Source organism: Ixodes scapularis, unplaced genomic scaffold (genome assembly GCF_016920785.2).
Source record: "Ixodes scapularis isolate PalLabHiFi unplaced genomic scaffold, ASM1692078v2 PGA_scaffold12__126_contigs__length_90152505, whole genome shotgun sequence".
NCBI classification, from domain to species: domain Eukaryota; kingdom Metazoa; phylum Arthropoda; class Arachnida; order Ixodida; family Ixodidae; genus Ixodes; species Ixodes scapularis.
In genome coordinates, this window is record NW_024609838.1 from 14,838,987 (window position 1) to 14,855,796 (window position 16,810).

Here is a 16,810-nt window from a genome sequence, read left to right on the forward strand (position 1 = left end):
TTTCCATGCAATGATGTTTGGTATAAGTTTTCCCTATGCACTATCAATACGATCGATGTACCCAGTGTGTAAATGTGAAGAGAAGCATTTGTTTTTTGTCTTTTTTTAAGTAACAATAAATTATGCATCATGAAACGCTCGTTCTCCGCCTAAATGTAGCACTACCAATTGGGACCAGATAGCAAAGTTTCAGGCCGTATACCGCTACGTAACCTAAAAGTCATGTCTAGACTATATTTTACAAACTTTAATAAATAATGGGGTCCATTTCCTGTAGCAGACACCACTGATCTTCATACACCCAAGGGCTTCGCGTAGGCCACCATTTTCTCAACAAAAATCTCCCAAAATCGCTTATCACTTTTCGATTAGATAAGGACAGGTTCTGAGACTCTGTCAGTTGGTCCCGAATGCTGATAGTCCTATATTTGAGCTGAAATTGAGCGTTCTCTTTTCTCTCAACCACACCGTACTTGCTAAAGCAATTAGCTCGTGCACACAACCCACTCGGTGGTTAGCGTTACGGAAAATAAAAATAAAAACACAGTAAAATAAAAAAGTGTCCCCCAAAACTTTAAAAGATCTTTTTTTATTTTTTATTGCAAAAGTAAAATATGCATTGTTGAATGCTCATTTTTAGCCCAAATGCAGCACCAGAGGTCCGAACCACTCATGCCAAACTTTCAGCACGAACCGATATCATATTCAAAAGTTATGCGATTTTCGGAAGATTTCAATGGGAAAAATGGCGCACATCTTCACCCGTTTCCGGTTTCTGGAGCCATAGAGCTCCATGTATTCGAGAGCCCTCCGTCGGCTGCCATTTTTCCAATAAAATTTTCAGAAAATCACTCAGAAATTTTGAATAAAATAACGGTTAGTCCTGAAAGTTTGGCATCTCTTTTTGACCTCCATAGTGCTGCATCTGGGCTGAGGATGAGCACTCGGCTATGCATATTTTAGTTTTGCAGCAAAAAAAAAAAAAAAAAAAATTGGGGGGACATTTTGTATACGCGGAGTGCAAGTCGTCTGCTTTTTTCGCAGGAGTTGCAGTGACGTCAGAAAAACGTCGAGCTCCGATTGGCTTTGATTGAAAGTATAGTGGTCACACCCCAATGCTAGATGCCTTGAGGTCTACCCACTATTGTTTTTTTTTTTTCAATCAGCCAATAAAAACAGGCGCTCTGACATCATCGCGACCCCTGTACAAAAAGTAGACGAACTTGCGCTCCGAATATTACTTCGTTTCCCGCCAAGTCCGAGCGCATAGCCGACGCTACTACCGGAGGGTGCACCAATCAAGCGTTCCCAAAAGCGGCTTAACCAATCACGCACAAAACCAAGCGCAATAAAACGGCGCATTCAGTGTGCGTGATTGGTTTAAACGGTGATGGCACAAAAACGAGTAGAGCCGTCACGGTGCACTTTTGGCGACGTTTGATTTGCTCCATCGGATTTTTAGAGTCGGCTGCTCTCGGAGCCCTGCACTTAGCTCGATCAGACTGCACTCTCAAGAAAAAGAGGGTGTAAGAGGGTGTATCGTGACACCCTTTGCCGCATAAAATACACCCCAAAACTTCAATTCGACGTACCCCACCCTATAGTCGAAAAGACGGCCAGAAATTTTACGAGGGGCTTGATAGCCATGCGGCACAACTTATTAAAATACCTAACGTACAATTTACTGACTACAAAAAAAAAATCGGTTTTTTTTTTTTTGTTATATTGTAAAAACTCGGTGTTTTCTTTATGTGGTCTTTGATACGTACTTTAGTTGTTTAATAAGTTATATCGCGCTGGTTATCAAGCCCCTTGTAAAATTTGGGGCCGTCTTTTCGACTATAGGGCTGTGTTCGTCGAAATGAAGTTTGGGGGTGTACTACATAGGACAAAGGGTGTAACAATACACCCTTTTACACCCTTTTTCTTGAGAGTGTGGCGCTTTCAACGGCGTCCGTGCATCTGTCCAGGGCCGCAGGGCTTCTGCGTGAGTTTCTTCTACGCGCTCGAAGGCCTGAGCGTGGACCGACTCAAGGTGGTCATCATGGACGCCGCCACGACGGCGAACATCACGGTCTGGGAGAGCCAGGACAACTACGACGGCCGCTGGACCAAGGGCGAGGTGGCTTACACGTACGGAGACGTCCACCAGGTACACCCCTTGTATCCCTTCGGGGCCTACACACTTCGTCGAACAGGCTGATGCCCCACCATCTTAAAAATAAAATAAATATATAAATAGGTACCGAATCTGTTAATTTAACTAATTAATTAATTAATGTTCATTAAATAATAACGGTTAAGTTTTAAAAAAGCAGCCTGTACATGTAACGTGTACTATGTCCTTTTGGCACCCACTATATAAAAGTGTTTGCCACTTTCATATAGGCCTACACACTTCGTCGAACAGGCTGATGCCCACCATCTTAAAAATAAAATAAATATATAAATAAATAGATACAGCATCTGTTAATTTAAGTAATTAATTAATTAACGTTCATTAAATATTAGCGGTTAAGCTTTAAAAGACAGCCTGTACATGGAACGTGCACTATGTCCTTTTGCCACACATAATATATATGAAAATGTTGGCCGCTTGGGCAACCACGGAACGAAATCTCGCGGTTGCGAAAATTACGCGTGTCAAACGTTTCCTTTTTAATCGTGAACTCGTGGTTATCGAATGTTTGTGCGCGGAGCAAATATAAAATATAACAAAAGAGCGCGCAAGCACGCAAAGACGATAAAAAAAGCACACAAAACAAACCCTAACTCACATTTTCATTTCTTTTTTTTTTTTTTTTGGGGGGGGGGGGGGGCGGTTTGAGGGGGGAACGCTCCGAAACGAAGCACAAGTTTAATGAGCTTTGTTTTTCAATAAACCTTTAGTTGTCAGCGTGATTTTAAGCGTGCTGCTTCGTTGTCGATAGTCGTGATCCACGTGCTTACTTCGCGAACAACTTCAAGTGATGGAACAACTAGCCCACAATATTGACTATGACATTGACTGAAAAACAAATTCGTGTTTTCACACATAAAAAAAAAAAAAAAACAGCTTCCGCATGTTTGAGTTGGACGCCGCGGAGCCCCGTAAGGTGGTGGTGGTGGTGGTGGTAAAACTTTATTTTTTCAAAAGGTTAGTAACCCCAACTGCTACGTCTCTTCGCTACCTTGCGGAGCTTGAGTGATCGCCTTGCGCGTCCTCCCCTCGCAGATCTGGTTCGAGGCGGTTCCCAAGAGACGCGGCGACCCGGCCCGCAAGTTCAGGGGCTACATCGGTTTGGACGACATCCTCTTCGACCGAATGGAGGAAGCCGGCGACAACTGCCTCGGTACGCCCAGTCTCTCGTTCGAGCACGGACACTGGATCCGCGGAACTGCTATAGCCTCGGACCAGTCCAGCTATGCCCGTTAGGCATTTCGACCATCGTCGTTATTTTCCAATCATTTGAGTAACGGAGAGTTAAAAAAACACGGGGCGTAGCTTATCATTTTTGCTCTTTCCGACTTAATCTTGGCACAGCCTACCCCATACTCACAAAGCCTCTTAGTTCGACGACGGGGCCATAGAGTGCCCGGTCGTAGATTTCGAACGCGAGGATGTGGTAGCACAGAGCATCACGGAGCCATTTCTCGAGGAACCTGAAGCCACTCCATGTTTCAAAAGTAGCGCAAGGTGCGTCGATACACGAGGCACGTGCAACGTGCAGTCCTTGAGAAGATCATGGCGGCACAGCGCAGTACTGAGCTAGATTTCAGACGCCAAGTTCTTCCCGGAAGTGACGTGCACTACGTGTCTCAAGCATTTGCGCACCAATGAATGGCGTCACTCTTCCCAGGATAGAGGGGCTTTAGAGCAATTTGGACGTCAGCGCACAGCTTTTGCAACGGCGAGGACCCGAAACACACTTGTTCGCTCGGGAGAAGTGTGTTTCGGCGCCTGGCCGCAGCGGGGCGCCAGTCACTTGGTTCTCCTTTTATCCGTTGTCCGCCGCTCCATCTTTTCCATTTCGGCGTCCGCTTCTCGTGGCGATCTGCCAGGCTTTGTCGGTATATGGGAGGGTATATGATCTTGGGCGTTATTATCTCCTAATGCCGAAACATGATTGGCTCCGGAGCGCTAATGAGATGCACTCGGGGCTCGACCCTTGTTTCTTCGGCTGTCCCCGACTATGGAGCGTGTTTGGCGTGCTCTCGATGACGCGTATCGGCTCATCCGTTGTGTTCCAGGCCACTGCACCTTCGAGGGCGGCTACTGCGGCTGGCAGAACGCGGACACGGACGACGACTTCAACTGGGAGCAGGGCAGGGGCAGTCAGAGCTTCCTCACGGGGCCCTCCAGGGACTACAGCAGCTTCGGCAAGGACGAGATGACGGGTGGGGCTCAGCGCCGCATGCGTGTGGACTGCACGGCACGGGCGGCTTTTTTTCTTCGGCTTTTATCACGCAGGGTTATACGGCGTGTCGCTCGTTCAGTGGTTTGTCGTGTTCTAACGCCAGTTCAGTTTACCTGCCCTGTACTTCAGTGTTTTCCGCGTTTATTTATATATATATATATATATATATATATATATATATTCTTTTTTTACTAAGCTCAGAGGGACGAGTTGGGTTTTATTTTAATTCATTGTTCCGCCAGAAATGCTGGAGGAGTCGGCCTTCCTTCTAACCCGCTGCAAGGTTTCGTGTATCATAGATATTGAACCCTTAAAAAATCTGTTATTTCTAGATAAATTCGCTTAACCGTAACCTAATTAAATACTTTTTTCATAGGTCTACAGGCTTCAAACGCAGAGTAATTAAAGTAACGGACAAGACGACACAAAATTTAGATTTTGTGTCGTCTTGCCTGGTATTTTATTTCTCCTTGTCCCACGGATTAAATTATGATGTTTCTTGCTCATCTCGACTGCATTCTTTCCCTTCTTATATATTTTTTTTCTCATAGTGCTAGTTATTTCGATGTTGCCTTCCCATGTGTCCCTTTTTTTAGCTGTTTCTTTATTGGTAGCGGTGTTTAAAATCCCGTGCAGAGCTTCAAAATTCGCCCACAATCGTTGTCAGGCAGATACATGTTTTCAGTTTATTTTGACGATGGTTAGTAAAAAAGAAACTTCGGAATAAAAAATTTACCTTGTAAGATTTTTCAATTTCGGAGAATAAAAACAACTAAACTGTGTCGCAAATTACTTTTTTTCTCCCCCTTCTTAATTTTTTTTTTTCTTTTTTTCTTGCAGGCGGTTACATTTTTATTGACTCTTCGTTTCCGAGGCGACCCATGGACCGAGCCAGACTCATCAGCCCGACGCTCAAGGCTACGGGTGACCTTTCCTAGCACAACTCAGCAAAAAAAAAAAAGGAAAAGAACACTCGGGTGCTTTCATTTGCTTCTGTTTATTTTGCACCTCTTTAATTTAAAGCACAATCCGCAAAAGAAGCTGACAAAGTGGTTGCATATAAAAACCATTGGCTGTTTACAAAACATGAACTGCTGCTTGCGCCCCAAGCGACTTCTGGTCGATCCGTCCTTGCAAGCCTGTCGAGTTTCCTTATGTCACCGGCGCTAGAAAGCATAAGTGCTACACGGACAACAAAGTTGGAGATTAAACGAAGACCTTCGGCTGTACATTTTAAGGTCTTCAAGGAGGCAAATCGATTTACAAGAATATTCGAACATTTTTTAACAGATCTCGCGCTCCTTCATTTTTTTTTTTTGTGTGTTCACCTGGAGAATTAGTGGTTAAATGTTTCATCGATATTTCAAACAGCGGTGTAAAGGTTGCCTTTGTTCATTATTTTTATGAACCGGAAGTTCTCTGGGGCGTCCAACACTGGAGCACCCCCTGGTGGCGTTTGCCATGGAAAAGGTCTAATACCCTATCCACACGACCGTAAAGGTACCTTTAGCTAAGGGACCTTTATTCTCTGCGGCCAATCAATTAGCGATCTTCCGCGCGTGGCGTGTGCTCGCGACTCAAGAGCATGGACTGATTCGCCTACAGCAATGGGACCTATGTTAAAGGTACCTTTATGTTGGCCGTGTGAATTACTCGAGGCGCGGATTCATTCACACTTTTATCGGAAACTGTATGATGTGAAGCGCAAACACACCAGCAAAAGACTAGGTAGAGGTCAACGGTCTTGTGAGTTAGATTGGAATCATCGCTGCGTTAGACTGATCTCACCAAGCGTTCGGCGCATGCCAAACGCTTCGTGAGATCGGAGACAGTGCACACAGGAGGCAAACGGCAATGAACAAAAGGGCTTGTACTGTCTCATGCTGCCCACGTGCAGAGCTCCACCGAGGCTGTCGCACCTTCAGAAAAGCTAAAGTTCCCTCGATGCATTGCGGCAACGGTGGCGTAGTCAAACTTGCTGCAAGATCGGTCTATATATCATTTCCAGCAAGGAAACAAAGCGCGTACAGGAATGTTTTCTTAGAGATAACACACACACACACACACACACACACACACAGTGAATTGTCCGAGAAATAAAAGTAATAAGTAACCTAGCCCAACGTTCTGGCGATGATTATCAAATAAAATGGCGCGTCTTGTCCAGGGTCCACAATCTGTTTGCGTGCGTTGTTGCTTTCGCAGGGGCCAACCTGCCGATGTGCATGAAGTTCGCGACGCACATGTTCGGCAACGGCATCGGCACACTGCGCGTGCTGCAGCACGCCGAGGGCGCCGAGACGCCGCCCAGGACTATTTGGGAGATCACGGGCGAGGCCGGCAACAGCTGGTACACGGCCCAGGTGCAGGTGGCCACCACCGAGCCGTTCACGGTGAGCGCGCCAAATGAGCGCCTCCTTCTCGTTACGAACGAACGGCGAACTAAAGACGTCAGCGCAGAGTGACACTCGACTGGCTTTACTTGCAATGTTTTGCTGGAGCATAATTTCCTGGGTGTGCGCTTGTGGCTCCACTTTGTATGTTGCGTTTACAGTAAAGGCTAGTTCACTCACGCACATTGGCTTACGTTCTCTTACGTTACGTTATGAATCAGCGGGACATCTGTGCTTCGACGGTCGCGTGCAAAGTTGCTCCTTAAACTAGTTACCATGCTTCGTACGAAGTACAGATGGCTTCGTGACTCTTGTCGTATGTAGACGTAAGCTCTCGTAACGTAACATAAGAGATGAAAACGGGGCTTACGTTAAGTATAAGTCACCGAAACGTTAGTGTCTCGAATGTCGCGTGCCCGTCTATCTTCCGGAGCTGGTAGCCGCGGTGAATAGGAATCATAGATGTTTCGGTGACTGTGGCGTAAGCATGCAGACGTAAGCCTTTTTAAATTAAAGGGCCCATGAAACTATTTTTAAACTTTTCCCACATTAGCCTGAATAATCAACTGAAAAGGGAATAGACCGAACGCACCAGCCACTTTGGTGACGCTACCGCAATGCATCGAAAGAAATTAGGTCTTCCTGCACGTGCGACAACCTCGTCGGAGCTCTGCTCGTGCAGAGCACGAGGTGACACGAGCCCTCTTGTGCACTGCTGCCTTCCTACTGCGAACTAAAGTTATGGCGGTGCCACGAATGCGCCGAACGCTCGGTGAGATCGGTATATTAAGAATGCATGTTGTGGTGACATGCTTCAACACCGGTGCGAGGACTCGAAGCTTCCAACGTGCTTTTTAAGCAGACTATAGAACTCGCCATTCGCAAATGATGATTAGTTCCATCAGGGCACTCATTGGCCAAGAACGCTAATCCGAATATTCGTCGACGGATTGGTTGTTGACGAGCGCAAACGTCCGAGTGACGCAGTTCTCGTGTCCAATGCGTGAGCTGGGCTCGGCTGACGTGCTTTGGGTACTGCGGATGCATCATAGTGAAAAGGCGGCGTGCTCTCGAGGTACAGGAGGTACGATATAAATTATAATCCGCTATATTTTTTAATATTCTTACCGAAAAGCGGGTTTTTGAATTTCTACCCTATTTCTTCTGGTCTACCAAAACGATATGCGATTAGTAAATTCTCAATCTAAAATTATTTATCCCAGCCCAAAATTCCTTTCATGGCCTTTTTAACCTAACGCAAGAAAAGAGGGCTGTGTGAAACCAGCCGCACAGAAACGAAATGTTTGTACTCACTTTGTCTATAGATGTGGTTTATGTTGTGCCGGCAGCCCAGAAACAATACCCTATAGACTAGTAGTGTTTCTGGGCTGCCGGCAAAAAAGACGAGAAAACTAATTTTAAAAGAAAGTAACAGATTTCACAATTGTGCCTGGTGGAGGTCTGTGAAGCTCTGTTGGAATGTCGTCACGTCATGAGTTCCTAAGACGCAGCGCAATGTTCGCCGCAGTATGACTCTCGTAGAGTTACTTAGCCCCGAATGTGACTTAACGGTGAACGCTAACGCGTTTACTACGTTGTATATCATGTTAAAGCTTCGGCAGTACTTCCGCAAAGTGCATTACAGACCATCAAGATTTCCGTTCTTTACAGACGTTAGGTAGGAGCTTGATCTAAGGATGCAGGGACCTCTGCCAAGCCAACCACACCACGTGACGGGTACCCCCTCCCCCCTTCCCCCCTCGGATGCAGAGTGAATAGCGCGCTGAAATATGGCACCCAGTGAGAATGCCTTATATACCTAGCTTGCAGGTGGCGCCATTGCTGGGTACTGACGGTTATTTCTATCTAAGGAGTCCCTCGAGCTACTACTTCTGCGGTATGAAACTAACACGGTGAACCGAACGCTCGTGGCAGATCACATAACGGCATGGCCGCGAATTACGTTACGGGGAAGCTATGTCTAGGCCATGGCCACGGTGGCCATGGCCCATAGCGTGTACAGACCTTGGGTGTTACTACTAGGCGAGATTGTCACGCGTTGACGCCACCAAGCGACAACGCTCGCAACCACAGTACCCTCGGCGGGGCCGGACTGGGTTCGAGCGCTTCTTTTCTAGACAGCGAGCGCGTATCCAGTTCGGCCGTGCCCTCGGCCGTGCAGGAACTGTTGACGTCATAATCACGCGCTTCTCGCTGGCCGACTTTGGAGCGTCGGTTAGAGAGCTCGCGGTCACGTCATTTCGTTTCCGTACCCCTCTAAATGGGCGGTGCAACGATTTTTACAGCGGAGCTGTTAAGGGCTAGTTTCCCCAGAATCAAGTCCCCCGCAAAGTCATGTTGACACAAAACCCTGGTTGCCGCCGTTGCTCATAGATGGCGGTAGCTGTCCAGAGTGTTGCGTTTGCCGGTTGTCCGCTTGCCGCCGTCGCTCATAGATGGCGCAACCTTTCGAGCCTTTCCACTCTGGCGTGCCGACTTGCGGCCGGCCATTACTTCATTCCCACCATAGTACAGCTTCGCTGGTCTTCACCAAAGTGGAAAGGATAAACGTTTTTCCTCTTCGCGTAAGCATACCATTTAGAATGAATCCCTGATGTTTATAACCCATGACCTTAATTGTGCAATGGTTGTCGAATGCGGCCACGTAGTCTGGAGCCAGTTATATGCAGCCAATGTTTTGTCATAGCCACGCACCGGGGTTGCCAAAGCACAGGACGTGCGCTGATTTCCAGACATTGTTATGGTTCGGCTATTGTCGTCATTGCAGCGTTTGGACACGAGCCACAACCCGAATACTCGTAGAACTATTGATTATCGCGAGCCCAAATCGAGTGCCCAGGCAACGCTCAAGTCCAATCTATGAGCTGCACTAAAATATCGTCACTGGGGGATACCGCGATCCTCTAGCTACGTCATCAAGTTTTGCGAAGGAGAGATTAAAATATAACCCTGTCTTTTGTCCTTGAAATTACACCGAAACAAAGGAGTTCCTTCGCCAGTGGTGTTGCGTGCTAGTATACTTGGGTTCCACTAGTGCCAGTAAGATAATGTAAAGTAAAAAAAAAAAAAAAAAATTCGAACTGAGCATTGTTGCACCGCACCTTTATGAGATCGACATACACTTATTTAGTGATAACCGAATACGGCGGTCGCGATCCTTCAGTTTTGGGGGAACGTCATAGAGAACGACGAGCACAGCGTTTCTGTTATTTGAATCATGTACCGAATGAGCAAACTCTGAAATGTCGTCAGTCGATTTGTGAACCTGGGTTTCACTCGCCGTTCCTGTTCTGACTTTACACAGCGCGTATGCAGGATGTATTTGGTTTTCTAAACTATGAAAATATGTTTTGTGTTTGCGGCTTCGTATGTGAAGAAACGATTCGCGGTGTGCCCATACATGTTCAAATAGAGGCCACGGCTTGATAGCCTGCGTACTACTTCTGCGCAGCTCATGCTGGAGGCGACGGTGGGGGCAAACTCTTTGGGAAACATCGCCATCGACAACATCGCATTTCGTGTTGGCACATGTCCGAGTAAGTATTCTCAAAACCACGACTAGCAATCTCAATTCAGGAGTGCGAACGACCTTTTTTGAACAACTGAAATAAAAAAAAAAAAAGGAAGGTGTTTCGCCAACTCATTTTGACGCGGCAACTGACTCTTCGCGACCTCATTTTAATCTCTTATCTAAAAACAAAACAAAAGACTACTCTTTAGAATATTTGAGTGGGTAAGAAAGATAGACAGATAGCTAGAGAGAAAGAGAATAGCATGTTTCGATTAAGAAAACCAAAATTTCTACTTTCAATAGATTTTAGTATCTCTATAACGCAATGTCTTTTTTTTTTTTTCTTCTTCAACAGTCTCTCCACAGACGGCTGCTCGAAATTCGGGTAAGTTCGTCCGGCCTTTCTTTCTGTGGTTAGTCCATTAGCGAAATCTTTGCTTGCCGATCCCCTTTAACCCTTGAAGAAGCTCTACCCCGATTAAAGTGTATACGTTGACACAGTGCGGTCTCCGGTTCAAAATGGCCCGATTTCAATGAGGATAGCAAATAGTTACCTATAAAGTACATTTTGTCCTCTCGGCCCGGTTCGGGGCACGTAGGCGACTGCAACTTCGAGGAGGACGCGTGCGGCTGGACCAACCCTCACCCTGCCGACGGGCTGGACGACCTGGACTGGGCGCGCCAGTACAGCTACGGCCTCAACGGACCGCCCGCCGACCACACCAAGCGGAAGCCAGACGGTAAATGCGCCTCTTAATCACTTTTGGTTTAGGTAAATCGATGTCCTATGGGCGCGTGTAAGAAAAAACTAAAACTTAAAAGCAGCACCATCGAGGTCCTTCTCTTGCCTTTTCTGGGCGACATTACTTCCATGCGAAGCTCGTCGAGGGACGACGCAACCGTCTTTGCGTCGCCGCATGGTAGTGTCGCACTTATTGTGAGACGCTGCGAGATGCGTTGACGGCGATGCTGACACATGCTAAGCCGGCGCTGCGTGGGTCCACTATTGATGACGTATTAGGTGGAAAAGGCCTTCTTCCAAATAATATCGACTGAATCCCCCCCCCCCCCCCCCCAAACGGGTTCCCTTCTCGCAGGCTACTACATGAACCTGGCGAGCTCTGGGCACCTCCCGCAGCGTGGCGGGTCCAAGGCGTGGCTCCTGAGCCCCAAGCTGGGACCCGATATGACGCTGCCCCGCTGCCTGTCCTTCTCGTACTACATGTACGAGCGCACCATCGACCCGGCGGGGCCCAGCCTGGGCTCGCTGCGCGTACACGTGCTCAGGGACGCCGCGCCGGGGCTCTTCTCGCTCCAGACCGTCTGGAGGCTCAACAACCACCAGGTGCGCCGATCATGCTTGACGTGCTGGCACGCTTTGACATCGTTGGACGAGAGCCAAAAGCAAAACGCAAATATGAGCGGCTGTTCGTGGGCGCAAACCATTTCAAGGGCTAGTGCCTCCTGCGAGTATTTAAAATAGCGTTCTACAAAAACCCTTCGTGTATGTATTAAAAGGTCAGCCGGAAATACAAGTCTGTATGCTTTCCAGAAGCCATGTTTTGATATCGAAAACCTATCTAAGCCGATCAATCCGTGAGCGTCCCGCAGGACAGCACGCTTCTGAACGCCGCCACCAACGTTACTAGATCAACTCAGTTGTGAAACTCCCACCAAGGTGGGTGCCCGCCCTCTCTTCCTCAGGCCCGACACCTGTAGTTTAAAGCACCATTTAGAGGCTGCGTTTCAAAACTGCGTATTGAGTATGGTGAAGGGCTACCTGAACGCTGTGCTTAAAAGCCTGCGCATTCCATAGAGCACACTGTAGAGTTACCATAGCAGCTATCCCCAAAACGGTGGCCTGCCGAACCACCGAAGCAGACCTTGGGGGAGGGGGGTTACAGCTTCGTGAAAGCCGCGTATAGGGGCAGTTCCTTAACTGAGTTGATCTACAGTGCAATTCAAAGAGATCGTTGGCTGTTTGAAGAAACCGCAAACATCGGTTTCATAACGTATCGAACCAAGATTTTCTACAGAGGTTTCCAAAGAACGTGCATTACTAGTTATCAAAATTTCACTGAACAAACTTACGCGAGTAAAAAGTTAGAAAAAAAAAAAAACTTGAAAACCCTAGTTACGGCGTCCGTCCGCTAACGAAAGCCGCCGCACGCAGGGTCATCGCTGGCTGGTGGCCCGCTGCCCGGTGAAGCTCCCGGACGGAGCCCCGATCGGCGAGCCGTATCAGGTGGTCCTCGAGGGCATCTGGGGCCACGGCAGGGTGGGATACGTGGCCGTCGATGACGTCAGCTTCTTCGACGGAGACTGCAACAGTCAGCTATACGGCCATTTGTTCATTTCACCGGCCTCGCGGTCAATATACCCTTTTCAAAAATGCGTACCATCTAGTCACTATACTGCGCCAATCATCCAGTCCCGTCGTTGGTTGATCACGGACTCTGAAAACATGTTGGACATGAGGGAATTACATTAACGTTTGGCGTGGACTCAAATCTAATCGCACGCTTCGTGCACAATGGCTGGATGGATGCTAATGGCTGTACCTTTCATAATAAGCGATAGCTTGCGTCACCTAGCCTAAAAAAAAAAAAAAAAAAAAGTATGATGCTTCTAAATTAATTTGCTTTCCCTCTGCGTTTTGTAACTATCCTCAAGAAATGGCGACCACCTATGTTGCTTGATGGGGTTTTGAAAAGGGTATAATGCAGTGAGCAGCGCTTTCCGATCTTCTCGATATGCAACGTATCGTTTTTTTTTTGTTTTTTTTTGTCGGCAATCAAAGTTTTTTTTCATTTTTTTAGTCTCAACAGTTTCAAGGTTGTTGTCTGCGCGAATGTGAAGTTGCGAAATGTGGCGCCCCTTCAGTGAAATTTGTAACGTTCCTTGGAGATGAAGGCAAGCAACTCAATACTTCAACGTATGCTTTCTAATAGTTAGTAAAGGTTAATTTCCTTACTTTGTGTGCGGTGGATATTCGAAATGAGCAGACAACGTTGTTTCCTCTTGCTATCGCTCGTTGTTACGTCTAAGGGCGTTCTGGCCTTTGTTAAAATGGCTTGTACAAAACAAAGCCCCCCCCCCTCCCCTCTGGACAGCTTCCCATTTAAAAACCTCGATGACTTTTGCTTGATTGATGTCGCATACAGCATGTTGAGTTCACTAGACCAAAAATAACAGCTGATTTGGTAGCTGTACTACTGAGTATAGACGCTTTTCCGGCGCACCAGAATTGTGCCGCCATAACTGACCTTCTACTGTTTCGCCGAGATGCCCAGACAGTAAAATGAGTAGGAACCAATTTATGCAAAGAATTCCTTGGAGAAAAGAACGATGTGGTGTCTAGGAGGTTAACAACTTGTAATGTAAGAAAACAAAAATGAAGTTCAGTTATGGCGGCGTCCGCAAAGCTGTCGAAAAACGTCTATTTCAATAGCGCGTAAAGCTATTAAAGCTCCATCTCTTTTATCCCTCGCACTTAGGTTATACACCTGCTCCATGCCGCAATATTTTTGAATAACATAGTAGTTCATAAGTAAACATGTCATGATTTTCGTTTCAATTCTTGTGTCATTCTTTTTTTTTTTTTTTTTTTTTTTTTTCACGCAGCGTTCCCGGAGAAGGCTAAGGCCATTCCAGGCAAGTTCATGAAATCTGTCCTTGTTCGTTGCGACATACTGTCTTCATTATGGTAGAGAATTATTTGTAGCTCATGGACCTGAGACTAATTTCGGTCACTCCTATATCCTTTGCATAAATATGAGATTGGACTAAGATATATTTGCGTGCAGTGCTTAAAGCACGTTTTGTTAAAATATAATATTCGTTCTTTCTCGCGTGAGTTGGAACGTGGAAACGCCAGTGTGCAAATAGCATCCAACCACTTCCGGTTTTAAACTAGACGGCGAATTTCGCAGTATTTTCGAAATCAAAAATACAGTCTATTATCTGGAAATGGCAACTTATAGCACTGCCAGACTTCATTCACTTTTATGATGAAAAATGGCGAGTAAGAAATTAGGAAATATACGCAAACCGGAAGTGTGCAGGGCTAACCAATAGATGGCGCCACGGAGTTCATTATTAAACAAAAAAGGGGCGAATACGCAAAGAAAACCGAATCATGGTTGATCAGTAAAGGTGGTGTCATGACACCACCTACAAGAAAGACGCCAACGCGTACTGTGCATGTGTCACATCAATAAAAAACATAAAATAAGCAAAACAGAGCTAGGGGTCCAAGGCATGGAGAGTGGGAAACCCGTGCACTGAAGCGCATCCGCTCGCAGGCGAGTGCTCCTTCGAGCGGGACATGTGCGGCTGGACGAACGCGACGGGCGTGGACGCGGCGCCCAGCACCAACCTGGTGGGCAGGGCGGGCTCCGTGCCCAGGGATTCCCTCACCTGGAGGCTCGCCTCCGTCGTCAGCCGCCCCGCCAACCTGCAGGACCACACCTACAGGGCGCCCAGTATGTGCATCCCAATATACCTTTCAGCTAACCCCTTACCCTCCTATCCCACTCCATCCTACCCTCCCGACCCGACCCGACCCGACCCGACCCGACCCGACCCGACCCGACCCGACACGACCCGACCTGACCCGACCCGAACCGACCAGAACCGACCCGACTCGATCCGACCCGAACCGAACCGACCCGACCCGAACCGAACCGAATTGAACCGAACTGAACCGAACCGAACCGAACCTTTCTAAATGCAACCCCAATTCCTTCACGCCTTCCCGACTCAAGTCCTCTATTGGCGACGTGCGCAATCGAAAGCGTCGCTGTTGTCGGCCTTCCATGACTTGCCGAATGCTGACTATGACGCTAGCAAAGGATTTCACTTCAACGGAAATACGAGCAATGAAATAACTTCAATTTTAACGAGATAGCGTATAGGAGCTCATGTCCTGAAAATTCCGACGTCGGCGTCGACGCCGGCGGGACCGACGAATCCCATAATGCAACGCGCGCAGCCACGTGTCAGACGTGGTTGCGCGCGTTGCATTATAAAATTTTGGCTGCTAAATTTCGAGGAAAAACTTTCTCGCCATATTTAACGAAACATTTTCCCACCAAGTCTAGCGGAAAACTTTTCCGCCAAATTTGTTAGAAAATTGTCCCTCGAAATTTAACGGGTCGATAGGGTCATGACATCAGAGCCACGTGTGACGTCACGTGACACGTGGCACTATCGACTGGACCACGCGCACACCACGCTTGCCCGACTTGGGAACGAGCGGGAGTTTGTATGAGAAGGCTTTGCGAACGGGACCCGATAACGCTATCGCGTTCCACTCTTAAAGGCGAAGCTTGGGCGTCCCCTAAGCACCTGACGCTTTTGGCAGTGTTGGTTTGTGAGCGCTATAGTTCCAAGCTTCCACAATGCTCACTACCAACAACATCGAACTTATTGTTCGCAAAGTAGTGACGTCACGACTCACGGGAGGGAACAATAAGAGGGCACCATCAAAACTTCTCGCCGCTATTGAACCCTTTTGGATGGCAAACGCCACCAGACTGTTCTCCAGTCTGACGTCCCAGAGAACTTCCGATTCATAAAAAGGATAAACAAACCTCGCCTCAACACCGCTGCTTGAGATACGCTTAACCACCAATTCTCCAGGTGAACGCCAAAAGAACGAAGTGCGAGATCTGTTCCAATTTTTCGAATATTCTGGTAAACCAACTTGTCTTCTCCAGGACGTTAAATATATATACAACCGAAAGCCCTCGCTAAATTTCCAAGTTTGTTGTCCGCGTAACATTTATGCTTTTAGCACTGATGACATAAGCAAGCTCGAGCTTGCTTATGTCGGATCGACCGGAAGTCGCTTGGGACGTAAGCGGCAGTTAATGAAAGACAGTCTGGTCACAGATTCGAACGCGAGTGATCGCGAGATCCGTGCTTCGAATGCAGCGTGGCAATGAGTTCGAGGAGAAAACTTGGAACGCGACATTCGAACCACGGTGATTCATGTTTGCAGATTGTACGATGCATGACCAATGGGATACCAGCTTATCCCTTTCCATCCAATCTCGCAAACATCTGAAACTGAGAGCGGCCCGCTCGCCACGGTGGTTGGCATTCCTGGTTTTTCACTCAGCACAAATTTTGACTTTTCCTGAGGTCTTTGAAAGCATAGAGGTCTTTATAAAAAAAAAAGTCTATCCGCGCGTCCGTCCGCGCATACCCCGTGACACGTGACGTCACGTTACACTGCGAGTGACACCAAGACTCGACACCGTGATGTCACGTCATGTGACCAGGTCACGTGACATCGCGGTGTCAGGTGTCACTGCCATGTGTTCGTGTCTTCTGAAAAAATGGGTCCTCATCAGGGTGTAAGATAGACAGGTGGGGAAACGAGAGCCAAATGAGCGACCGGATTGTGTCCCCCTCGGGTTTCTCTTTTTCTGTGGCGCCATCTATGTGGAGCACCGCGAACTCTCACTCCGGGTGGACGACCG

The 16,810-nt window shown here is 47.5% G+C and overlaps 1 protein-coding gene across 1 annotated transcript in view; it reads left to right on the plus strand.

The window, feature by feature from the left end:
- LOC8034981 (MAM and LDL-receptor class A domain-containing protein 1) overlaps positions 1-16,810 on the plus strand; it is a 39,202-nt gene that overhangs the window by 19,528 nt on the left and 2,864 nt on the right. Inside the window, exons 3-13 of the mRNA XM_042289325.1 lie at positions 1,971-2,152; positions 3,215-3,332; positions 4,231-4,377; positions 5,238-5,321; positions 6,603-6,790; positions 10,263-10,347; positions 10,922-11,062; positions 11,420-11,667; positions 12,496-12,652; positions 13,947-13,976; positions 14,627-14,806. Of these exons, the coding sequence (XP_042145259.1) occupies positions 1,971-2,152; positions 3,215-3,332; positions 4,231-4,377; positions 5,238-5,321; positions 6,603-6,790; positions 10,263-10,347; positions 10,922-11,062; positions 11,420-11,667; positions 12,496-12,652; positions 13,947-13,976; positions 14,627-14,806 (1,560 nt within the window). The remainder of the gene's footprint in view (positions 1-1,970; positions 2,153-3,214; positions 3,333-4,230; positions 4,378-5,237; positions 5,322-6,602; positions 6,791-10,262; positions 10,348-10,921; positions 11,063-11,419; positions 11,668-12,495; positions 12,653-13,946; positions 13,977-14,626; positions 14,807-16,810) is intronic.